Source organism: Crotalus tigris, unplaced genomic scaffold, assembly GCF_016545835.1.
Source record: "Crotalus tigris isolate CLP2741 ecotype Arizona unplaced genomic scaffold, ASM1654583v1 scf7180000020218.1340706, whole genome shotgun sequence".
NCBI classification, from domain to species: Eukaryota; Metazoa; Chordata; class Lepidosauria; order Squamata; family Viperidae; genus Crotalus; species Crotalus tigris.
The window spans coordinates 1,131,403-1,157,485 of NW_024097911.1; the positions used below are offsets into that span (position 1 = coordinate 1,131,403).

The 26,083-nt window shown below is 41.9% G+C and overlaps 1 protein-coding gene across 1 annotated transcript in view; it reads left to right on the forward strand.

Annotated features, from left to right (window-relative positions):
- Positions 1-2,639: 2,639 nt before the first annotated feature.
- The window catches only part of BCAP31 (B cell receptor associated protein 31), a 56,626-nt gene continuing 33,182 nt past the window's right edge, over positions 2,640-26,083 (forward strand). Inside the window, exons 1-5 of the mRNA XM_039366095.1 lie at positions 2,640-2,796; positions 7,895-8,045; positions 9,344-9,444; positions 14,385-14,532; positions 23,350-23,485. Of these exons, the coding sequence (XP_039222029.1) occupies positions 7,951-8,045; positions 9,344-9,444; positions 14,385-14,532; positions 23,350-23,485 (480 nt within the window). The 5' untranslated portion in view covers positions 2,640-2,796; positions 7,895-7,950. The remainder of the gene's footprint in view (positions 2,797-7,894; positions 8,046-9,343; positions 9,445-14,384; positions 14,533-23,349; positions 23,486-26,083) is intronic.

Here is a 26,083-nt window from a genome sequence, read left to right on the forward strand (position 1 = left end):
TCTGCAAGATTGGAGAAATGCAGATACTATATCGAGCCCATGTAGAGCTAACAGAAGACAGACACTTGTTGTCCCTAGACCGAGGCTCAAATATTGTCTCAACAACCACACAGAAGGTGTGACTGCATCAGAGTTACAAGAAGGGACACTAAAAGGAAACTTGTGTGGGAGGATTGGGTTTTTTTGTTAATTGTATGCTGGTGGCTGACTCAATTATTTGGAAGATGCAACTATCCAAAAGCTTTAGGAATAATTAATCTAAATGAATTACAGAGTACAAAACATATTTAAAGAGACTAAAAATGGAATCTACTCTCTGTCATCACTGTGGAATCTGAAGAACAAAAAGCAGCCCAGAAAAACTCATATATGAGCAGCACTGCTCTGAAGCCATCTCATTACAAAGTCCAGGAGAAAAATCTATTATTTCAAAGTATGTGGTGACTCCTGATACTGTATTTTGATATATCATTTCCAACACAACTGCTGATGTTTTTTTGGCTCCAAAAACAGGATTTCATAACTGAATATATTTCATCAAACAGTTTATCGATACTTAGTAGGCTTTTATACATAATCTTATATAACCAATAGCCAGAGGGCAAAATAGTTGTTTTGAAGCAAGACTCACCAATAGTGATGAAATACATTATGCATAGTATGTTTAGGGGTGTGTCATGTATTTCACTTTGAGAGCGGGCAACTAAATTTCATTTTTGAAGTGTGCCGTTGTGCCCACAGTAAAAAAAATGACAATAAAGATTATCTTATCTTACTTTACCTTACCTTATCTCCAATTTGCCAAGAAATATCACAGGCTGATTAATATTTTATCCATTAATACATACATGTTTTTTCCAGGTGTGTTTCTAAACAGTGATATGCCAAGCTTGGTTACCCTGATACTATTTGATACAGCACCTTCTAAAAGGTAAGTGATTGTGTAGTCTGTGGCAACTGTGAGTTTCTGAAAGCATCTGCTGCCCTCAAGCTGCAGCTCCTAGAGCTGTTTTTACTTGTTAGATTTATAATCCAGCTTTCTTGCAAGAACCCAAGGCAGTGTATGTAAAGTTATTTTTTACACCCTATAGAAATAACCCTGCAAGGTAGGGCAGGCTGAGAGAGAATATCAGACCCCAAAACACCCAGTGGCTGAGGGTGAACTACAACTGGTCTTCCTGGTTCTAATCTGATATCATGAACACTACGTGGACTTTCAGGAGGCAGTTTCCAAATGTATGCCTAAAATTGGTTGCTATGTCAAGGGAGGAAAGAGGGCAGAGCATGAGGCACTACTGTCCATGTATTATACACTAGACACAGAAGTGCCCATCTCTTCACAAAGAAACTTATAGTTCCTATTAGGATCTTCAATCTGTGACTTGGCTTCTACATTTTACCCCACTCTCCCATTGAAGAAAACATTGTAAATCTGTTTCTGTTCCTTATGTTGAGTGCTGCCATCTGCTGCAAACAGGAACCTGAAGTCTTTCACTGAGGTTCACTCTACAAATCTGGCCTCTATGTCAGCATTCTACTGGTAAATACATTATTAATTAGAGCTGCACAATTTAACTTCCTGTGCCAATTTGAAAGGGGCCACTGTAATTGCTTCTCAAAAAGGAAAACCCTTTTGGTTATTAAAAGAATAGCATCTGTTTAACACTGGAAACACTTGTAAAGATCATACTGAGACCTCAAAGCATAATTAAATAATCCCACCCCACCCATCCGTATTATGGAAATACAGACACGCAAGGTATTATTGCCCTATATGAATAATATGCCATTGTATTCCACTTTATCCCTTTAAAGAGCCAAACGGGCCTTTGGTTCTGAACAGGAGGGCAGGAATCAGAGATAGTGGAAGAAACATACTGCTGTATAATAAATATTTTCTAATTTACTTCCTATTCAGCTTGCATACTGTCCTACGTGTCACGAGTGCAACAGAAGAAACAGTTCGTGTCAAATTTGGTGGTTTTCTAGCGGTTAAGAGAAAAAATGCAGAAGTTCAGAACGTCAACTAAAACGAAGTATGGCTTTTGCTCCACACCTTGCGCTGCAAAAGCCATGAAGCAAAACCAGGCTTTTACACTCTTAACTCCACTCTGATATGTATGAGAACGGAGACGCTCAGGTGCATCGTTGTTCCATTCAGCTACAGCCGAACGCTGCTTTTGAATTGGCAATTGTACCAGTCATTTCTCCAAAAGCACTTTTAAGCCCAATGTATCTAAGAAAGGAAACGGGAGCAACGGATGAAAGGAAAGAAAGGAGGACCCTAAACAATCAACGAAATAGTGAGAGAATGAAAAGGATAGTTTTATCTGGAAAAGGAAAACAGGGAATCCGCTCAGCCTTTTTAGGAAAAACAAGAGCAAAGGAAGCCCCCCTCCCCGCCATCAGAGCCTCGCACGCGTGCAATTCCTCTAAACCCCGAGAGGCGGGACTATTAGCCATCCTCTCTAGGTATCATGGGAGCTGTAGTCCAATGCATTTGCAGCCCAGCTACTTCCTTTACATTTCCCACCACGGCGGTGCGTCCTATGAAGCTTCCCCTCCCCTGATTTTTAATAGCCACGTCGAAAACTGCGACGGAGCCACGCCTCTGACCCTGACGGAGCAAACCTCGGCCTTTACCTTCCCCCGCCTCTATTTAGAAAACTTGTTCGCGATTGGGCGGAGGGCGCATTCAGACCACGCCCGATTAAGGGGGGCGGGGCTTCGAGAGTTCTCTATTTCTGCGTGCGGCCGAACCTTCAGCAGGCGGGTGCTGGTTTTGGGGCTTGTTTGGTACGTATCGGGGTTCCTCCCGCCGAGCGGGGGAGGGGACGGGCCAGCGACGCTGGTCATTCGGGAAGAAAGCAAAATCCTGTTAAAAAGAAGGCGTTCCCGCCTTGAAATTGGTTCTAGTGCCTTTCTTCCACAAGGCGCATTGGCCCCTGCATTTAGAAAGAATGGGGGGGGAGTGGAAAGCCTCTCCTGCAAGGAGTGGGCGAAGCACCTTTGCTTTTTAATCCCCACATTTCTGTGGCGTCTTCCCATAATACACCAGAACGTAATTCGGTTTTACCTGTAGTCTGCTTTCTTCATGTCCTAGAAGCAGCCTATCTTCCCCCCCCCTCTTTCCCGAGTGCAAATTCTAGGATTTGCGGGGGGGGCGGACGGGCAGGACCAATATTGTAAGGGGCCATTAATATGGAGGAGGCTGCGCGAACGGGGATGGGGTTATCCGAGCGGGAGGGAGATACACTGAGGAGGCCCTATAGAGCCCGAGCGGGTGCGTATTTGCGAAAGAGTGTGTAACAGGCGTGGGCCTGTTCTGCAGCGTTACAGTCTCCAAAGGAATTGCAAAAGTGGTGGTAGTCTGACTTGTTCTCCTGGCTGTCAGTCATGGGGCTCTTGAGAAAGCGAATTCATCCCTGGCATAATGTTAAAAAAATCTTAGGGAATTGAATTAAATAGGTATTTGATATGCCAATGCATGAGGTTTGCATATAGCTTTCCTCACTTTATTTGGAAAGTTTTTTTGGGGGGGGCAGCACATAACTTTAATATGAGTTTGCTTCCAATCTCTGGGGGTGTGAGAAGTGTATTTTATCTTGTCATCTTGTCTCTATGGTCTTCGAAATAGTTTTTCTAAGAAACCAATTAAAAATATTACTCATGTTTTCCTTAAAGTAAGTGGGCAGTAGAGAGAAAGGACAGCAGGCCTCCCTCACCTGGAATAAATGCCGATTTAAATTTCTTCCTTTATTTTGTTGATACACCAAATGTTTAAGTGGAATTGTGCAGGTGTTGCAATGCTTCAGCTGCCCCTGGCAGTCATGTGCTCTTTAATCTCCCTTTCTGCTTGCTCAATTTGCAAAACTATTGGAGACTGCATAACTTAGTACGATACTTGAAAGGTTTTTTTAGTTTTATGCACATGCTCTTTTAAGTTAAGAGCTGCAATGCAAAGGAGGTGTGGCTTGGAAGACCTAAGGAATGAAATCTTAAGCATCATTATCCATGTTGTCCCAAGTCCTATCCCCAAATTTCAAAAAGCCCAAACACTCTGGTCTTATTTACTTGGGGTGGCATGAGGATCAGAAAATGGATGCTGGTGAGCTTGTTGCATTCATGCTCTATAGTAAATATAGGAGAATTGCCATTCAGCTGAGTTCTACAACCCAGTTTAAATATATGCCTGCAAACACAGACATACAGATGTAATCCTTGACTTATGATTGCAGTTGGACCAGATTTCGGGTCCTAAGTCATTCTGGTCGTAAGACACCCACATGACCAGAATCAATTTTAACAACATTTTTACAATAATTGTTAGGCAAGTCACTGCCGTAATTAAGCAAATACATGGTCATAAGTGCAAAACCCATTCCTTCAAATGGGTGTTTTTTTACCAGGCAACAGCAAAAACTGCTGCAAATCATGGTCACAAGGCTGTGGGATGCTGCAACTGTTTGTAAAATCAAGCTGATTGTCAAGCCCTAGAAATACAGTAATGTGATAGGCAGTGGGGCGTAATATTTTATAATGACCAGAAGTGCTTTATGGGCCATAAAGTACCTATTCAAGGCTTGTAATTTTGAAGGATTAAGTGATTGATTGTAAGCCAAGGACTACCTGCATTTGTGTTTCAAGCTCAGAAGCCTATTTAAGATGATTTGGTAATTAATCCAGAGCAGCCATATACCATTAGCAAATAATCCTATATTCTTTTTTTGCAAAGTTGCTACCTTTTTGTGGACAGCTTTTTCTTGATGAGGTCAGTAACAAAGGGACCTTAGATGCACGATGAATGATAATTACTACTACTGGTAAATCCATAAATAGAAAGTGAATTACTGCACATAATTTGTGGGACAAATACATGGTTCTTCATTGATTTTTTTTTTTTACAATGTAGTTCTGTCAGTGAGATATTCCCTCTCCTACTTTCTTTTTCCTTAATATATTTTGTGTTTCAATATTTGTGATTATGGGTTATTCACATTCCTAAGATGCTCAATCCATGAAGACAGACTCTAACACACTAGGCACAAATAAAAAAGATGGTCATTCTGGGACTCTGTTGTAGTACACCAGTGTACAAAAATTCTGCAGATAGCTTCCTTGGTACCTATCAAATTTCTTACTTTGTTGACATTGAAAAAATAATTTAATGGGAAACTAAAATACTATAGAAGAGCATATAAAGCCTCTAGTAGCATTCTCACTACCACCCCCACAATGCTTTGGGGCTTTAAGTGGGCCCCCTATGTTTTCTTCAAAAATAGCAAAGTGAATGACTTGGTTCAATTCTTCTTGGAATTCTCCCACTCTTTAACAGATTAAAAAGGAAAATGCGGGGGTAGATGTGAGTCCCTGTAGGAGGGGAGGTAGAATAGGTAAAGGCTAGCCTTTTGATGAATGCTTACTTTGAAACTGATTATGTTTATTATGTTGGCTATTATGTGAATGACAAATCCTCTAAGACAGGGGTGTCAAACTGCCAGCCCAAGGGCTTGTTTCATCATACGGAAGCCGTGCCCACCCTATTGCCGGCAATGGAAAAAAAGTTGCGATACATCGCGACAAGTGACGTGGTGAGTTTGACACCCCTGCTTTAAGAGGTCTTCAATATAAGGGCTATTTGTGACTCCCCCCCCTTTTTTTTTTAACATGGACTGTCTTCTTTTTCCCTCTTTCTGCTCTGTGCAGTCTGGCAACTACATGTTTTTGGAGATTCTCAGTCATGCAGGTCATGATTGTCCCAAAGGTGTTTTTTCAAAAAGATTTTTGAAAAAGCACTTTTGGATCTGGCAACTACATTTTCTCTTCTTCCCCCCCCCTCTTTTTTACCCCTACTTCCCTCACTCCTTATTTTCCAACTTTCTGGATGCCTATATATATAAACCAGACTAGTTAACACTTTTAAATGAAATACAAGTAAATTGCCATTTCATTCATTTATTTCATTTATCGTACATAATTGATGACTTATGCTTACATCAGGCCACAATGTTTGGGGTAACCACTTTGGATTCAAGGTTGTATTCTGACTATGGAAAAATTATTGTCATTTGAGGACGAACATTATTTTTGCTTTCCTAATTCTTGAACGATAGCACAAATCTTACATTTACCCTATTCAAGTCGTCCTCAACTTATGACTGTAGCGGAGCCTGCCCATTATAGTTGCAAATAGTAAGAATTGTGAAGCGGGTCATCTTGTTACCAGATCTGATTTTATAACCTTTTTTGTGGAAGCCATTATTTCCTATAGGGTATTTTTGCTGCAACCCTGAAGTTTTTGGCAACAAGATCATAAATTGTGATCATGTGACTGTAGGATGATTCAAACGACCGCAAATGCAGACTGGTTGCCAAGAACCATTATACCCTATGGAGGCTGTGTGTACAGTTTTGCCTTGGATCAAAAGAAATGATTTTTCTTCCTCCTTGGTTATTTTCATTATGGCACAAGATTTCTTTTTCCTGAGGCTTTATTTTTTATTTGAGTTCATAACTTGGTTTGTATGCATTCTGCTACCTCTTTAATCTCTTAAATTGGTATTTGGAATTCTTTTAATTCTTAATAGTTATTTTAAACCCGTAGGAAAAAAAGGCAGAGAAATTACTGTAATTTAGGGACTGCAAACCAGTTCGCCTATAGTGCTGAACTATATCTCCCAGGATTTTTTTCTATTGGTAGTACTTACAGGAGTTGCTGGGAGTTGCAGTTCAGCAGCATCTGGCAGGTTTTTTTAACTCCTTAATTTCATCATAATCATCATAAGCAGCAACAATGTATTGAGTAAGGGAGCATTGAAGCTGGGTTACACTCTGCATCTTATTTGAATCCACCTGGTGAGAGTTAGGTAGGTGTGGTCATGTGTGATTCACAGAAAGAACTTGATCTGCTGACTGATCTTCACAGAGATACCTGGAGAGCTTGCTTCCTGAAGAGGGAAAGAGCAGTTGGGTGGGTGAGGGGCTTACTGGGAACAGTATTTGCATCTTCTGCCCTTGATCTGAGAGGAATGTCTGAGCCAGGAGTCTATGCTGGCTGAGGAATTCTGGGAGATGAAGTCCACAAGTCTTAAAGTTGTCAAGGTTGCAGACCCCTGGTCTGAGCAGTCATCAGACTTTCTTTCTTTCTGTTTGCAACTGCACCTCTCTCTGTGGAAACTAATGTCACAGATTTTGGACTCTTTTTTTTTCTCATTTCCTCCTCTCCCTCATTTCCTCCTCTCCTGCTTGCTGAGGAAGATTTGGAGCGTTATTTGTACCCCATTTCTGGCTGAAAACGGGGCTGCTGCTCTCCTTTTATTGCATGGTGTAGTAAAGCACCCTTCTTCTGTTAGCTCTGACCTTGCACTGAACATGTGCAAATGAGGTGATGCTGTAGAGCAAGGATCTTCAAACCTGGCCCTTTTATGACTTGTGGACTTCAACTCCCAGAATTCCTCAGCTAGCGTGCCTGGCTGAAGAATTCTGGGAGTTGAAGTCCACAAGTCCTAAAAGGGCCAAGTTTGAAGACCCCTGCTGTAGATGCAAGGGTGTCCAATCTTGACAACTTCAAGACTTGTGGATTTCAACTCCCAAAAAGCTGGGGAATTCTGGGAATTGAAGGGCACGGGTGTTGAAAGTTGTGAAAGTTGGGCACCCTTGCTGTAGAGCTTGTCCTGAGGGGCTAGCAGAATGCCTTGGAACTATGATACTTTGTGGTGCGTAAGTCTAGCTAGGTTTTTTCTCTTTTCTGACACCCAGGTTTGCCTTGTTTAAAACATCTTCCTTTGTTGAATTCTGGCATTGGTTTTCAATTAAGCCCTTTGATTACTGGATGACATTTTGTATTGTATTTTGTATTCTAATAACCTTTTTCTCCCCTCCTTTCAACCAACAGTTCTGTCTAGCTGTGAATCTCAGCTTTTCTTGGAACCATTTCCTTCCCATACTTCCATGATGAGTCTCCAGTGGGCAGCTGTGGCCACTTTTCTCTATGCTGAAGTCCTCCTTGTGTTTCTTCTCTGCATTCCCTTCATTTCTGCCACAAGGTGAGGAGATAGGAGGATGAGTGTGGGATGGGGGCGGGTCCTGAATCCTGATGGCTTAGGCTGCCAAGTAATGCAAAAGCCACACAATGTATGTAGGTCAAGACTCGGCTTGGTTTCCAGAGGATTGCAGAGGGAGTGACACTGAAAAAGAATTTGGGATGATGAGTGAAAGTAATTAATACACAAAAGCAGGCAGGAGAACATATTTTTAACCAAGGCCAAGAATCCGAAAGAGGTTGGGATATGCTTTTGTGTTAAAGTAAAGAATTGCTCAAGTTTGTATTAATTACTTAGATTTTGAGGCTACAGACTGGTCCTCAGTGTATGACCACAATTAGCCCGCAGTTATGTTTATAAGCTTTTATGGTCATTAAGTAGATCATCAAATGATCATGCCTAATTTTATGATCTTTTTTGCAGCAAGCATTAAGGGAGTCCTTGTTTGCTGGGAGAATTTTTGCTGGAAAGCTGAAGTACAGTACACACCAGTTTCCAGCAAAACTGTAAATTGTGATTATGTGACTATAGGATGCTACCAACAGGCATAAATCCAGGCATGCATGCCAATTGCCAAGCGCCCAAAATATGGTCTTGTGACCAAGGGGGTGGGGTTGTTGGAATGTCAAATCTGGGTTGTGGATACTTTTTTCGGGATCTGTTGTGACTTTAAACAGTCACTAAATGACCGGTCATAAGTTGAGAACTAACTGTGTTTACGCAGAAAAGATTGTGAGTGGTTTACAAGTTTAAAAGAATGAACAGCGCAAGTAATTCTCACTTGCCAACCACTTGTTCAGTGACGTGTCAAAATCATAACCACGCTAAAAAAGGAAACAGTTGGGTCCTTGAAGTTAATGGCCATCACAACATCCCCTTGGTGACATCGCAGTCTGGGTGCTTGGCAGTTGGCATGCATGCATGGCGGTCTTCGTGTTCTGTGGTCACACAGTTGCCGTTTGTGACCTTAATGCCCATCTTCCAACAAGCAAAATCAACAGGGAAGCTGCAGAAGGTTGCAATGGCAAGCATGTGACGTCCTGCTTAACAACCGCAGTCAGAAATAATGAATTGACATATGTCAGGCATGATGATGTTTCACTTAATGTCTTTGCTCCTTTGCTCTTTTTTCCCTTGGCAATATAATTGTCATAATCATGAGGTTTCAGTCATTTTTAAAAGTTATTTGGGAGGCAGCACCCGATATCTAAAACGTTGGCTAAGCCATGATGTAATGTGCATTGCAGTCCAACGGGTGCATTTCTTCCCCCCCCCCCTTAATACTGGAATTTTTTCTACAGGTGGCAGAAAATCTTCAAGTCCCGTTTGGTGAAGCTCCTTGTGATTTATGGAAACACTTTCTTTGTCGTACTTATAATCATCCTTGTTTTGTTGTTTCTTGGTAAGTAGAAGTCTATGCAATTGGCTAGTGATGCTGACAGTATTATTAATATCACTTATTCCTAAAGGCGTGTCTATTTGCATACAGGTAGTCCTTGATTTACAACCATTCCTTTAGTGACTGTTTGAAGTTACAGCACCAATGAAAAAAGTGACCTATGACCAGTTTTCACACATGTGATCACTGCAGCGTCCCCAAGGTCAAGTGATCAAAATCCAGGCGTTTGGCAACTGGCACGTATTTATGGAAGATATAAAAAGGAATGGGGAAGGAAGTATTTAGCCCCAGATTTCTGCCAGGAAAACCAAATGGATGCTCTCAAATCAACATGGAAGATAAGCCCCCAGGATCGGAAGTGTCCAACCAGCTACTGAGAAAGAGCAGGAGGGTGAGCATGGCTAATTTGGGTGCTGGATTGAAAAGACGTTAAGCTATTGATCTATCCAAAAGCAAAAGGAAAATTTGATGCTCCAGAGTCCCATGTCCCATTGGTACCTGGAATGTCTGATCCATGAACCAAGTTCAACTTGATGTTTTCAGAGCAGAAATGTCAGGAATTGAACATTAAAGTTTTGGGAATCAGCAAAATGAATGGACTGAAATGCCAAAGCATGGCCTCTTTTGCTGTGGATGACAAAAGCACAAAAGAAATGGAATAGCCCTCAGTGTTAGCAAAAGAGGATCACACATGATAGCAGTGTTCCAATATCTCAGGGGCTGCCACAAAGAAGAGGGAGTCAGGCTACTCTCCAAAGCACCTGAAGGCAGGACAAGAAGCAACAGATGGAAACTGACCAAAGAGAAGAGCAACCTAGAACTAAGGAGAAATTTCCTGACAGTTAGAACAATTAACCAGTGGAACAACCTGCCTCCAGAAGCGGTGAATGCTCCAACACTGGAAGCTTTTAAGAAGAGACTGGACAGCCATTTGTCTGAAATGGTATAGAGTTTCCTGCCTGAGCAGGGGGTTGGACTAGATGACCTCCAAGGTCCCTTCCAACTTTATTATTATTATTACAGTCAGGGCTCAGGTCAGTGCCTCAGATTAGAAAATGATCTCAAATGAACCCAAGGCGAACCACTTGATAACAGTGGCCTCTGTGCTCCAATCACAGATGCAAATGAAATAGCAGTCAAAGAGCTCTTCTACAGAAGATTTCTGGGTGAAATGGGTGATCTCTTTAAAGATGAAACAAAAATATGTCATATGCAAAAAACAAAGTAAGACACATAGACTGTGTAATGATAAGTTGGGAACAGCTGTTGAAAGAAAACAAAGGGCAATAGATGACAGAGGAGAATTTGCCCAATTACTGAACTGCAGAGAAAAAGACCAAAAATTACATCCAAATAAACAACACAAATGATTTGAGGATAACTGAATGGGAAGGACAAAAGAATTATTTAAGCATGTTACATAAATCAGAGGACCTTTTATGCAAAGATGGGCTGAGAAAAGGCAAGCCAAAGATCTTGTTGGAATATTCATGAACAGGAAGAGTCATGTGGTAACTCAGTCAGCCAATGGGAAGAAAGTGCTACTGAGTCTGTGCAAAAAAGAGTATTGAGTTAGGAGCTGGATTTCCAGTCTCAAGTTTTGTCTCTGGTCTGTCTCTGTAAGAAGTCTTCATTAAGCTGTGTTGCTGTAAAGAAGAATGGTATTGTAAATATTTTTATATAAATATAAAGTTATTTGAATCAGCTAAATGCAGTCAACTGTGAGAGCTTCTGATTTATTTTTCACCAATAGAGAAATTAAAATTCTCTAACAGATCTACTAAAGAAAGACTGTGCGGATATATGAAAAACTGTACAAAAATACCTCCAAATCAAGGATATGTATTAACATTTGATCACTGAACTAGAACCAGGTAGTTTGGGAAGTGAAGTCAAAATGTTGCTCTCAGTTGATTAAATACCAGCAAAATACTATTTAAAATCTTACAAAATCATTTGTGCAGTTTGTAAGCAAGTATAGAAAACACAAGCAGTGGCAAGAATCTAGAAACAATCTATTTTTATTCCAATATCAAAGAAGAAGACGTAGCTCGAACCCCTGAACAATTGCACTTCTCTCAGATCTAAAACAATGCTGAAGATTTTGTACTTCAACAGTACATGCAGCAAGTCCCAAGATGTACAAGGTAGATTCAGAAATAGCAGAGTACCAAGGAGCACATAGCTGACATCCAATGGATAATGAAAAAGCAAGGATATTTATGTTTGCTTTTGGCTTTGATTATGGATAGCTAACTCTTAAAAACATGACTATTTTATTATTTTTATTTTTTGTTAATTTTTTTATGCTGCCCATCTCCCCAGGCAACTCTTAACGAATTATAAAAAGACATGTAGAAAAATAAATAAAATATTAAAATTATGCAAAAAAATCAAGAGATGGATGGCACAGGGATGAATGGGATCATTCCTCACCTCCAGTGGTAGAGTGTTCCACAGGCACAGGGCCACAATGGAAAAGGCTTTTCCTTTGATCCTGCCCACTGGAATTCCTTAGGAGACGGGATCCGTAGCAGGCCACGTCCGCTGTCTCGAGTGGCGTGGGCTAGTCCCATTGGGGTAAGATGGTTCCTCAGATATACAGGTAGTCCTCGACTTACGACAATTGAGCCCAAAATTTCTGTTGTGAGACATTTGTTAAGTGAGATTTGCCCTATTTTACGACCTTCCTTGCCACACTTGTTAAGTGAATCGCCACAGTTGGTAAGTTAGTAACAAGTTTGTTAAGTGAATCTGGCTTCCCCTTTGATTTTGCTTGTCAAGATTGCAGAAGATGATCACATGACCTTGGGACACAGCAACGGTCATAAGGATGAACTAGTTGCCAAGCGTCTGAATGTTGATCACATGATCATGGGGATGCTGCAAAGGTCGTAAGTGTGAAAAACCGTCATAAGTCACTTTATTCAGCGCCATTGTAACTTTAAACAGTCACTAAATGAACTGTTGTAAGTTGAGGACTCCCTGTTTTAAGCCACCCCATCTGCTTATTGAAGAATTTATTTTATGACTAGGAAGGAACAACTAGAATGAAATATACAGATCAACTAAAGCAGTGGTTCTCAACCTTTTTAATGCCGCGACCCCCAACCGGTCGTAAGTCGAGGACTACTCAATCAGTCGTAAGTCGAGGACTACTCAACTGGTGCAGCACCGTTGCAGAATGGGACTTTTGGCGGGCTCAGCAGGGCAGAGACAGCCTGGACAATTCCTATTGGCTTTTGAAAGCCAATAGAATTAGACTCTATTCAAGAGAGTCTATTCTATTGGCTTTCAAAAGCCAATAGAATAAAAGGGAGTAGCACAGCTAAGGGAAAGGGGGAAAAAAATGGCGGACTGCGTTGTTTGGCGACCCCCGTGAAATGGTCGTTCGACCCCAAATGGGGTCCCAACCCACAGGTTGAGAACCACTGAACTAAATGGTTCAGAATTGGAAAAGGAGGGTTCCAAGCTTGATTATTTAATTATGTGCAAAATATAATATGAGAAAATCTAGAAGAAATAGAAATAGGATTGCTGGGGGAAACAACCCCTGCCTCAGATCTGCTGCTGCTGCCCGGAAGGTTAGAAATGAGGAAGACTTGAGGGAATCTCTTGTTGAAAGTGAGAGAAGAAAGCGCAACAGCCAGTGTGCTGCTCAGTACTAAACAGAACTCTAAGATTATGCCAACATACAACAAAGGTTGAAGTAGTAACCGAGTTTCATCTTTCTTCAAAAATTCACAAGGAGAACAACTTGCTGCAGTACAGGTAGTCCTCGACTTAAGACCACAGTTGCCCCTGGAATCTCTGTCGCTGAGTGAGGTGGTCATTAAGTGAGATGTCATATGACTTATTTCATTCAACAACTGCAATCCTGGTCCTGGATCATGCAGTTGCAGTTGTTAAATAGAGTGGCGAATTTCCTTGGAGGGCAGGGAAGAGTCAGAGCCTCTGCCGTGTGGAAACTGCTATGGTCTAGCCAGCTCCGGGGCTTACTGGCATGTGTGAAGCTGGTACGACCCTGGACCCTTTAGCCCAGAGGCCCCCAACCTTTTGGGCACCAGGGACCGGTTCCGTGGAGAGAAGTTTTTCCGTGGGCCAGAGGGGGCGTGGCTTTGTGTGCTGCCTGCATCCGGCGGATGGGGCTTTGCTTGTTTGTGTGGCCCAGTTGCTGCCATGCCGCGGTCCACGGACCGGGGGTCGGGGACCCCTGCTTTAGCCTACTTCTTACTCAGCCATACATAGGAGCCCTCGAACAGCTCCAGGGCCCAGAGTGCGCAACCTTTCTGTTTTTCTGCAGCTTTTGACAGATGCACCCAGCCAGTGTGAGACTGGGCTTTCTCCAGAGGCCGCTTGGCCACATTCTGAAGGCAGATGTTCTTCTTGCAGTCCTTTAGAAGATTCCCTTTTAAGGAGGCTCCCCTTTAAGGACTGCGAAAATAGTGCCCGCTTGCAGAATGGTGTGAGGTGATCTCTGCAGGAAGGCTGTGAGGTTTGGTCTCAACTCAGAAAACTAACCAGCAATTAGAAATAATATAATTTTGTTCTTAACTGTGACTTACAATCAAAGAATAATAAAAAGTGGCAATAACAGCAACTTAGTTTGCTTCGCTACTGAGATTAATTTCTTGGCAGAAAGGGATAGGAGCAAGCATTTTGGAGTAAATGATGGTAATTTAGCATCAGCAGACCTCTTCTGCATCTCCGTTCCATTGGATAGTGGATCCCCACTATGGTAACTTAGAAACATGTTTGAAGTATATCTGCACTGCTGGTGAACTGGACCTGTTGGGTACCCCATTTTGTGGCGTTTATAATTAATACAAAAACACAAATATAAAAGCGACGAGGGATGTTGGGGTGTGTTTCTACAAACTGGCTGGAATTTGCAAATGAATTTTAAGCATTCAGAGCTTTGATTGTTTCTCAATAACTTGCAGATGCCATTCGTGAGATCCGGAAATACGATGATGTGACAGAGAAAGTGAACCTGCAGAACAATCCTGGGGCAGTGGAGCATTTTCATATGAAGCTGTTCCGGGCCCAAAGAAACTTGTACATTGCTGGCTTTTCATTACTGATGGCCTTGTGAGTACCAGAAAGAAGCACTGTTGAAATTAACTCATTTCACAACCTTGCAGTTCCCAGATATTTGGGGCCATCATTACCCAGCCAGCATTCTAGCTAGTGGTTGCTAATGTCCAACACATTAAAGTAGACCAGATTGAAGGAACTGGATTAATCTGGGTGGCTGTAGCAAAGCATTTAGCACGGAGGAATTGGAGAAGCGTTGGAAATAACACAGCTATAAAACATGCTGCGAATAACACTGCATCACATCTAGTTATCATTCATTCCTAAGACTGTCTTTTTAGTAGGGTCAGACAACCATTTTATTTAACCTGCAGTCCTGCGGATGCTATAAATCCTATTGATCTCAGATGACTTGGCTATTCGTGAAGGCTGCCAAAGAAACCTTATTTGGAATTCTTGTTCTTCCAGAGGATAGAAAGAGGTTCACGGGAAAGGCGTCTTGTTTTAGGAATATGCACAAATGGGAAATTGCTAGCAAACCATTGCACTTTGGCAGTTCTGCTGAACCACTTTGGATTGGTTGTCGTGTGGCAGAAACAGAACTCAGAATGGAGTTGTTCCATGTTTTGCATGAAACAAAATCTAGAACGGGTCTTCAAACTTGGCCCTTTTAGGACTTGTGGACTTCAACTCCCAGAATTCCTCAGTCAGGCACGCTGGCTGAAGAATTCTGGGAGTTGAAGTCCACAAGTCCTAAAAGGGCCAAGTTTGAGGACCCCTGATCTAGAAGGTCCTAGAGCAATTTTGAGGGCAGGTAGGTCAAGGCTAATGAACATCGCCCCCCTTTCTCTCCTTTGCTCAGTATATCCCCATCATGTTCCACCTTAGCTGCAACTTGCATTGTTGCTGTTCTCCTAGCATGGCCCATTGTTCTAACCCACGCTTCCCATCTTTGCAGTGTCGTCTTTCTCTTCTCCCTATCAACGCGTATATCCCACCAGCACCCCCAGGCTTCCCAGCCCGTCCATTCTCTTGGCTGCTGTCCATGTATGGCCTTTGCACCTGTTCTTTATTGCTTTGGTCCAGGGTGTCTGGAACAGGCTTCCAGCTGCCAAGCATATCCCCCCCCCCCCATTCACCCGCTCTTCTCACTATCTTCACTCCCTTCTTCCCTTCAGCTGCTGCTGCTGTTTTAGCATTCTCCTATTCCTATTCTTACTTCCCCAAGTAATTTCTGCCAAAGCCAACTGTGGTTCGGTCCATACTCAGAATTGATTCATTCTATCTGTGTTTCAAAGCTTTTAAAATATACATACTTGATTTGGAATTGGACCGTCTGAAACTAGTTGTTCCATGAACAGAATGTTTGTTACATCCATACAGAGGTCTCTGTTGGAGATGGTCCCTCTAATCCAGGGTTGTCAAACTTGCAATGTCACGTGACGTGTCGCGACGTATCGCAACTTTTTTTCCCACTGCCGGCAATGGGGTGGATGCAGTTTTTGCATGATGCATCTGGCCTGTGGGCCGGCAGTTTGACACCCCTGCTCTAATCCCTTATGTAGGGAGCAGCTTCAACGCCAAAGGGTGAGCCGCTCACAAGATTCAGGGAACAAATGAACGGAGGTGTGCTGATATTTTCTAAAGCTGTTTCTTCGCAGGAGCATGGAATGTTACCTTGGGTTTCAAAAATAATTCTAAAAAAGTGCATTACTGTACCTGATAGCAAAAAGATTGCCTGCCCCTTATATAAGGCTGATGCCAAAGTCTCCTCGGAACGCTGTTGGCCTACTTCTTTGTGCTGAGTTAAATTTGCAGTTTCATGGAACATTATGCAATAGGAGGTGGTTTTTGTTGTTTTGTTTTTTAAATTACGTATTGCATATTCTGGGGCTGATTGGGTGACCTTAGACCAGTCACTCTCAGTCCAGCTCACCTCATAGGCTGGTTATTGTGGGGAAAATAAAAGTAGGAAGAGGTATTGTGTATATTCACTGCATTGAGTTACTTATAAAAAAAGATGGGATATAAATAAAGAATTATTGCAGAGTAAATCAGATTATAAATACTTAAATATCTTTGCCTTTAAATTTGCTGTGCAGTTTGATTACATTCAGAAGAAATATGAGATCAAAAAGTATTATCTTGCTTTTGAGTAGATTTTAGATAATTATTATTAGTTTTAATTATTTTATTATTTTTGACTTAATTTGTTAATATTTGTTGGGAGAAGGAGTTAAAGTGTATTATGGTTTTGATTGATAGTATAGTTGATTAATGTTAGTTAGATTATGTTTGTTTATTTTATTTTTTATCCTGTAATCAGCTCTGGGAAGTGGGGGAGGGGGGAAGGGGTGGGGGGTTATATTGTAATAAATTTATAAAACTTTTAAATAAATAAAAAAATTGCTGTGCAGGTAGTCTTCAGTTTACGATGGGTTGCTTAGCGGTCACGCTTGGGAGTCTTCTAAATAAAGAGTAAAAACAACTTGTTTCAAGTAGCACATTCGGTCATGAGAGCCATTCTGATAGCAGGGAGGCCTGCTGCCAATCATGGGAAAACTTTCCTATAACTTTTAATTTTAATATTACGCTATCTTCCTTTATCATTCTTTTTGGGAAGTATTACAGTAATTAATGCACCTAGTCCTGGAATTGTACTTTTTTTTAGTTCAGATGAATTTCCAGTATTGGTGCGTATTTAGGTTGCGTGAAAAATAAACCAGAGGCAAATGGATCCATACAGATAGTCCTTGACTTACGATGATTTGTTTAGTGACTGTTTTGAAATTGCAGTGGCCCTGAAAAAGCGACCTCCCACCCTTCACTTAACGACTGTTGCAGCATCTCTGTGGTCATGTGATCAAAATTTGGGCAGTTGGTATGTGATACCTATTTACAACTGTGGCTTCCCCGGGGCAGGTGGGTTGCCCTTTGTGATCTTCCCAGTCAGCTTCTGACAGAGTTAATGTGGGAAGACGGATTCCATTAATGACTGCATGATTCGCTTAATGACTGCGGTGATTCGCCTAACAACTATAGCAAAAAAGATCATTAAAATGGGTGCTCACTTAACTTGCCTTGCTTAGTGGCAGACGTTCTGGTTCCCATTGAGGTCATAAGTTGAGGGCTACCTGTGCGTAGTTATTTTTTTCTAGAGTTTTTTAGCACGTAGTCTGAAAACCTTGGGTGTAGGCACAAAAGCTTTAAGAAGCTACTATTGGATCTTTTTTTAGTATGATAGATTGGGAAGCATTAGAAACACTACTATTTAAAATTAAAAGTGAATGGAATTGCCATATTTATGTTTGGTCGCTCAACAGCAGGACACTGGTGAAGTGGGCACAGCAGCGCCTGCATTTTCTGCGTCGTATGAGAAAAGTATGTACCTGTTCTTTTCCGTTTCTATAGAGGGACGATCGAGAGCATCCTGTCATATTGCATTACTGTCTGGTTTAGAAGCATCACTGCTTCAGACAGGAAGGTGGTGCAGAGAGGGGTGAGGCTGGCAGAAAAGATTATTGGCAGTTCACTCCCTTCAATCCAGGACATAGCACATAAGCGTTGCTTGAGCAAGGTCTGCAGGATTGTCTGGGACACTACACATCCTCTTCATGACCTGTTTTCCTTGTTACCTTCTGGGAGGAGACTCCGTGGTGTCCGAAGCAGAGCATCCAGATTCAGTCACAGTTTTGTTCCATATAGTATCAACCACGTGAACTCTCAAATTTCCTCTTTCGGCTACTGTATGTATTCAAGATGGACAGTGATTAATATTTATATGTATTTATATGTAAGGGTGTAGGTATATACATATGTAAGGGGATGACAGAGAATGAGGTGGCTGGATGGAGTCACTGAAGCAGTAGGCGTGGATGGAGTCACTGAAGCAATAGGCGTGAACTTAAATGGAAGATGGTAGAGGACAGGGAGGCCTGGAGGAACATTGTCCACAGGGTCGCGATGGGTCTGACACGACTTCGCAACTAACAACAACAAATATGTGTGTTGTGTATGTGTACACTTTTGAGAGCAAGCAATAGAATTCCATTTTTAACGTGTGCCAGTGTGCCCACAATAAAACATGACAATAAAGGTTATCTTATCTACATTTAATCCGGTGCTAGTTGAAGTGTCCCCGTCATGCTGTTCAAAGGCTACGTTGTGTAGAATGACAAAAACACGACCATTGCATAACAGTAGACGCCATGCCACATTGTCCTGGTAGGGGAAGAGAGCAGATGGAACTCCTCATTGTGACCTTACCTGGAAGACATTTGCAATCAAACCCTGCTATGTTTCTGTCTGCCCGCTAATTGCCGTTCTTAGCATGAAATAGCTGTGGAAGTGTCACCATTAAGCCACAAGGTGGCAGACTAGAGCACCACATCTCTCTCTTCCTTTCCCTCTGAAAGAAAGGCAGGCTCTTCCAGGATTCCTTTAGTCTTCAAACCGGAATTCTGAGCTGAATCAGCCAGCATATTGAATGCTTTCTCTTGGTAGTAACCCTAACATTGCATATATGTGATGAGGTGATTTGGAGTACCGATAGCACCTTCTTAGGCTTGGGTCTAGTCAATTTATAGAAATTGCTGCCTTTGACAAGAAACATTGTGTAAATGAGATTTCAAATCATCAAGAGTTTTCTTCACCACCACCTTTGTTTTGGAAAAGCAACATTTGCCATTCATGCTCTTGCGGCCTTGCTACCGTGATAGTTGCTGTTCATAACCCAAGTGAACCAGGAAATTGTGTTTTTAAAATCCCTGTGTCCACTTGGTAAGTTTCCTGTCCAACTTTTGGGTTTAATTAGCAGCCACTTTTGGCTTGGAGAGACCATTAAGAAGGTTGCTAACAATGCCTGTGGCATGTAAATCAGCCTGAATGCAGTGCTGAATGCAAGCAATTGCATTCAAAGAGGATCTTCCAGATTATGCAGTTGGGATGGGGGGAAAGGGAAGTGCTAGCTATGAATTCCATCTCCTTGCTATCTTTCTGGTCAAAGATACAAACTTTTTTGTCTTTACACCAGCTGTTAGACTGGACATGGCTTCTCTGCTCTGTACCAATCTCTTATTATTGCAAGGGGAAGTGTCAGATCTCTTCAGAATAATTATAGAGGGACAACAAGATTCTTGGCCTAATCCGAGTTCATTCTGCCTGTTTTTTAAACTTATCCTTTTCATGAGTCCACAGGACCATCAAAACGCCTGTCCTCCCCCTCCTTTCTTGGAGAGAAGCTGTTCTAAAATCAGAGTGAGTGTTGTGCGGCTCGCTTGTCACCATCTGTCTTGGCTGGTTGGGCCTACATATGGCATCTATTTTTATTCATTCCTTCAAAACATTTGTATAGCCACCCATCTTAATGGACGGCTTACAGTCCAAAGATAAAGCAACATTTAGAACAACAACAAAAAAAAAACAAACCTACAGGAACCAGAGTGATGGTGATTTTATCCATGCTGATGGTGTTGAAGTGGTACCCCAAGAATTTCACCCTATTCCTATTGGTACTATTTTTGGTTTCTTTTGCCACCATCGAACTACTTAAATTTACAGGTCTTTATACTTGTGGATTTTCTCCAGTTTTTTCTCTTCTAGTCTGCTGTTTCCAGTATTGCAATGTGTGCTGTCCAAACTTCTTATCAACTTATCAACAGTTGTTAAATCTGGGGTGTTGTGTGGCAGTTGCCTGTCTGTTTGAATTCTAAAGTCCCAGCGCACTTTAGTGTCTTTATTTTCTATTTCTTTATCTGTTTTGTGGTCCTGCCAGTTTTTGCTTGCAGGCAAGAGGTTATTTCTTGCACATATTCTAATGCACCATTGTTGCTACTTTGTCATGGCCCTGTTTATAATTAGTCTGTGTGATCTTCCTGCGACAGCTAAGTAGGTGGCCCACTATTCCTTCAGGTCCTTTGCAAAGGTGGCATTTGCTGCCTGATGTGGTCTTCTCAGTTCTGGTTTTATAAGATTTGGTCTTGTGCAGCCAGAATTAGCCCCTCTGTTCTTTTTTTTCCAGTTTTCCTACTCTTAGCCATTGCCAGATCTTATTATATGCTTTGCCTAGTACAGTGGTTCTCAACCTTTTTAATGCCGCGACCCCCAACCGGTCGTAAGTCGAGGACTACCCAACCGGTCGTAAGTCGAGGACTTTCCCTGCCTGGAAGCGCCACACATGCGTGGTGCCGCCCGAGGCGTAGCTGGTAAGCAGCAGAGACGGAGCAGGCTGACCACCGGCTGGGCCACCAGCTGGCCCAGCCCAAGGGAGGTAAGGCACCCGCCAGGCTCCACGTGGGCCAGCAACCCTCCCTGCGCCCGCCGGCCTCCCACCTCCCACCCCTGGCCCTCTTTTACTTACATTTTTAGTAGTTGCTCAGGAGGGAGGGGTGGAAACTTCCAGACAGCTCGCCTTCGCTACAGACAACTTGCAGCATTGTTTGCAGAATGGGACTTTTGGCGGGCTCAGCAAGGCAGAGACAGCCTGGACAATTCCTATTGGCTTTTGAAAGCCAATAGAATTAGACTCTATTCAAGAGAGTCTATTCTACTGGCTTTCAAAAGCCAATAGAATAAAAGGGAATAGCACAGCTAAGGAAAAGGGGGAAAAAAATGGCGGACTGCGTTGTTTGACGACCCCTGTGAAATGGTTGTTCGACCCCAAATGGGGTCGTGACCCACAGGTTGAGAACCGCTGGCCTAGTAGTTTTTTATGTACTGGCTGTGTAAATTCTGCCATTCCATGTCTCTTTTTCTTCATTTGGTCTTATAGGCCAGTTTGATCACTTTGGTAGTCAGTAAGTGTTCATGATATACCATCTTCAGTACATCGTCTGCCTATAATGCATAATTGGAGCTGCATATCTGTCAACTTTCTTGGCTATAGCTGTTATTTGCTGGTCTATTATTTCCAGGGCTTCCTTGATCATCTTTGTCTTTAAGCGATATGTCTTGATCAGATATGTTTGGTCTTCTTTTATCTGTTCTAGTTTGCTTACATCTGATCTTAGCATGCTGATCTTATTTGCCAGTTTGATCTTCCATTTTGGTGGTACACTGTTTGGCCTTTTTCTTGTTTGTTAATTTTTCATACAAGATCTTCAGTTAATAACTGCAGCTGTGCTGTACATCAGTTGCTTTGGTTCTTGCAATGAGCTGGTACTTATCTTTCATATTACAGTAGAGGCATCTTTTAATACTTGTGCTAGTTGTTTCTGTGTTACAGTCTTCAATGCAGGCAAACTTAGGTGCTCAGTTATTTTTTGTTTCGTTTCTTCTTGTTTTTCAGCTAGAAGACTTTACTTTGTTCTTTCTGAGGTTCAAATCCCTACTCAGCCATAAAGCTCATCACAATCACTATCTCTCAACATAATTTACTTTTCAGGGGTTTTGTGAGGATAAAACATGTGGAGAGTGGCAAAAACCATGCATACCACTGTGTATTCCTTGGATGAAATGAATTTTACAGCTGGAATAACTCCTGATTAAAGGGGAAGAACTACGACAGCAATCTAACTGCTGGGAAGATCAGAGAAGTTGCCTATTGAGTTTGGACTTGCCAAAACTGGGAGGCTTCTCAGATTCCTTGGATGAGAGACTCTGATCAGCAACTGTATCAATGTAAGCAAAGTGTGAATAACTGGTAGCCTTGGTCCCATAGAGTTACTCCTGCACCAGTTTGGTGTTGTCCTTTGTTGAAATAATGTTTGGTTGAGACTTCCCATGACTTTAGTCCAAGGGTCTTCAAACCTGGCCCTTTTATCGCTTGTGGACTTCAACTCCCAGAATTCCTCAGCCAGGCACGCTGGCTGAGGAATTCTGGGAGTTGAAGTCCACAAGTCATAAAAGGGCTAAGTTTGAAGACCCCTGTCTTAGTCTGTTGATCCGGGTTAAACTTTAGCACAGTGAGGGTTAAAAGAGCTTTGCTGTTCAATTGTTTCTCAGATTGGATTGGGTACAAACATGTCTCTGGTTCACACCTGTACGTCATTAAGGGAGAAGAGCAATATGTAGCCTGAGAGAAGAGTACCTGCTTGGTCTCAAAGTCTCAATTCCTGATCTCTCCAGATAGGTCTGGGAAGGAGAGAGAGAGTCAGTGTTGTTCACTGTAGGCTAAGGGTGGTGAGAGCTGACTGTCATGAAGCCAGGTCCAGTGCCATGCAAGCTTATCAGATAAGTTTGGGAAATATGGTCCCTAGTGGGAATTACCTGCTTTTCTGTTCTGCTTAGTGGACAGGAATCAAATTCTCAGAAGCCCTATCTAGTTATTCCTGGAGTGTAGTACTTGTCATTTCCTATATTGTTTTGTTTTGCCCTCCATTCCCTTCCAGAAATACGCCCAGGAAGCTCTCTTGTCTTATTTATATATGCAGTGCGCACATTTTATTCCGACTGTGGATAATGTACACTTCCTGGATACAGCACTGAATTCAGATCTAAAATTATATGATGTTGATCGAGGCAAGTCTTGCTCCTCATTTCCTGTTCTTTCAATATAGTGCTTGTCTCGAGAAATGCTTCAGTGTTGGAAATTGGCAGTCAAGGCAACAGCTTTCCGAGCAGGTTGACTAAGCTGAAGTTTGAATTCATTATCTCATCACTTAGACCAGCCGGACCTCTTTATGTCTAGCAAAACTCTAAAGAATCATTGACTTAGGTCCAAGTAGCACGCAAGAGTCCAGGCTATACCTTCAGATAATTCAAGGATCTATTGAGAATTGTCATTTTTATTTTGCAATAAGGAGGTAGTCCTATAACTCGCATAACAATTGCGTGTTTAGGAAAAGGTTCAAAATGGATTTAATATTATTTCTTCTCTGTTGTGTCAAGTCAATTTAAGAACCCTTGATTTAACCAGTTGCTTTATCTTTACAGCCTGCTGAGACGACTGATTACCCTAATTTCTCAGCATGCTACCATCCTGGCCTCTAATGAAGCCTTCAAGAAGCAGGCCGAAGGAGCAAGCGATGCTGCCAAGAAATATATGGAGGAGAATGACAAACTGAAAAAGGTATGACTGTGAGATTCTGAGAACGGAAATAGAAGAAAGACAGGAGCCTGCGTGGTTTGGTCATATGACATGAGCATCACTCCATTTTTAATACTGCAACCATCTCTTTATTATGTTGTTATTTAGTTTTTAATAATAAGATTCTACTGTTCCTCTAGGAGCAATCTAGGATGGAACACTGCACAAATCGATTTAAAAATGAAGAAAAAGGGACAAAGTATGTAACTGTGTTCTATTTGCACCATATATTTGAACATGGAGAATTTCTTCACATTTTTATCTAAAAAGGCTTTGCTTTTCCCTTTTATTTTTTTGATAGCCATTAGGAATGACAAATACCATGGGTCTCCAGATCCTGCCATGACACTCGTCCAGTATGATTCAGTCCACAGGTCAAATACAGCATCAGATGATCACTGTGACCGGAAACTTACAATAGCTCCGTTTCCAGAAAGCAAGAATTAGGGCCAACCTACTAATCACTAAACATTTAGACAAGTGAAAAAACTACCTAATATGTCCTTTGGAATATTTGAGTCGATGCCCCAATTAAAGCTATCTATTTGCGATGCATGCTTTTTTCTCTTTTGAGTTTGGAATCTTGTATGAAATGGCAGCCTGACAATATATGGATATAACAAACATTAAAAATGTGTTTTAATGAGTAGAGGCAGTTCACTCAAGCATTTCCATTCATTAACTAGCTCATTACATGCTGGAAGTATGGTAGATGGATGCCACACACCAAAATATTTAGAGATTATTGCTTTTAATTTTCATGTTGTGCTTTATGGAACAACGAGATAAGAACTGGGGAAATAGGAAAGGCTTTGATACAGAAAATGTGAATATAGTTTACATAAATGATAAATTAACCAAAGGCTCATGTACAGTTTTGGAGGGGGTTGCTTGAAGTATTTTTGTTTTTGAACAAGTGTATGTAAATTCAGCACACGTGTATATACATTTGCACACAGACAAATGTATATGTATATGTTTACTTATACTTTATGTATAAGTAAAAATCTGTATAGCCTTTGAGCAATAGGGTCACATACTTCTGGAACTGTTTTGTTTATAATTGGTTACTTTTTATTATGATTGTTGAAGTCACACTATATTATACATTTAATACAGTTGCATTTCACTTACACATTAGGGACTTGAATATGGTAGACTTGCTCAGATCTAGCCAGGCTCCCAAAGGTGGTGTTTCAAAAGGCAACTGGACTTTGTTTTTCCTTGCAGCCATTTCGCTTCTCATCCAAGAAGCTTCTTCAGTTCTGACTTTAGGCTCACTCAGGGCAAGATCCCTGTATGCCACTTGCTGCCCAGTAGGAGCATCACATTTGCATGTCTGCAGTCAGAACTGAAGAAGCTTCTTGGAGGAGAAGCGAAACGTCTTCAAAGAAAAACAAAGTGCAGTTGCCTTTTGAAAAAGCACCGTTGGGACAACCATGACCTGGATGACTGAGAATCTCTATAGAGGTCTAGCCAGGTTTTTGAAATATTTAGTCTACTGGTGGGCAAGCACTCCATCGCTATATTTCAGGGCTGGATGAGCTTTTTAAAATTAGTTTAAAAAATGCGTATGCATGGATTTGTCACTGTTAATTATGCCTCTGTTAATTATTGTTGTTGTTGTTGTTGTTGTTGTTGTAAGGGACCTTGGAATTCTCCTAGTCCAGAGATCCTCAACCTTTTGGGCACCAGGGACCAGTTCTGTGGAGAGATGTTTTTCCGCAGATCGGAGGGGGCCTGGTTTCGTGTACTGTCTGCATCCCGCGGATGGGGCTTTGCTTGTTTGCATGGACCAGTGCCAGTCCACGGACCTGGGGTTGAGGACCCCTGTTCTAGTCCAACCTCCTGCTCAGGCAGGAAACTCTATACCATTTCAGACAAATGGCTGTCCAGTCTCTTCTTAAAAACTTCCAATGTTGGAGCATTTGCTGCTTCTGGAGGCAGGTTGTTCCACTGGTTTATTGTTCTAGCTGTCAGAAAGTTTCTCCTTAGTTTTAGGTTGCTTCTCTCCTTGATTAGTTTCCACCCATTGCTTCTTGTCCTGCCTTCAGGTGCTTTGGGGATTAGCTTGGCCCCCTCTTCTCTGTGGCAACTCTGTTGCAGATGTGTTACTGTTTGGGAGCAGGTAGTGTTTTGTTTTTTGGATCTCAGAAAGCTAAATCTGCCTGGGTGATTCTGATACCGGTATTCCTTTGAGATGGTCCCTCATTTCACCAAAGGGCTTGGTAGGCTCCATCTGGGAGGCTTCCTGCACTGAGGAAATGGATGTGTGTGGTGCTCCTATTGGGCAGCAAGTGGCATACAGGGATCCTGCCCTGAGTGAGCCTGATTTATTGGCTCACTTTCTACTTGGCATTGTAATCCTATCAGGCTAAGAGTCTTTCTATCCCTTTTTATGGCCGTAACCTCACCATTGGGGTTAATCACTCATCCTTTTTTCTTCCAAAAATACTTTATGGGCGATCTGACTCTGTGATTGCCGCAGAAGCAAATGTCAAGCATGCAAAGCTGCTGGCATGGCAGTCTCTCTTCCCCTGGGGACCCTTAAATGGGAAAGTGGGATCATTTCTTACAAGG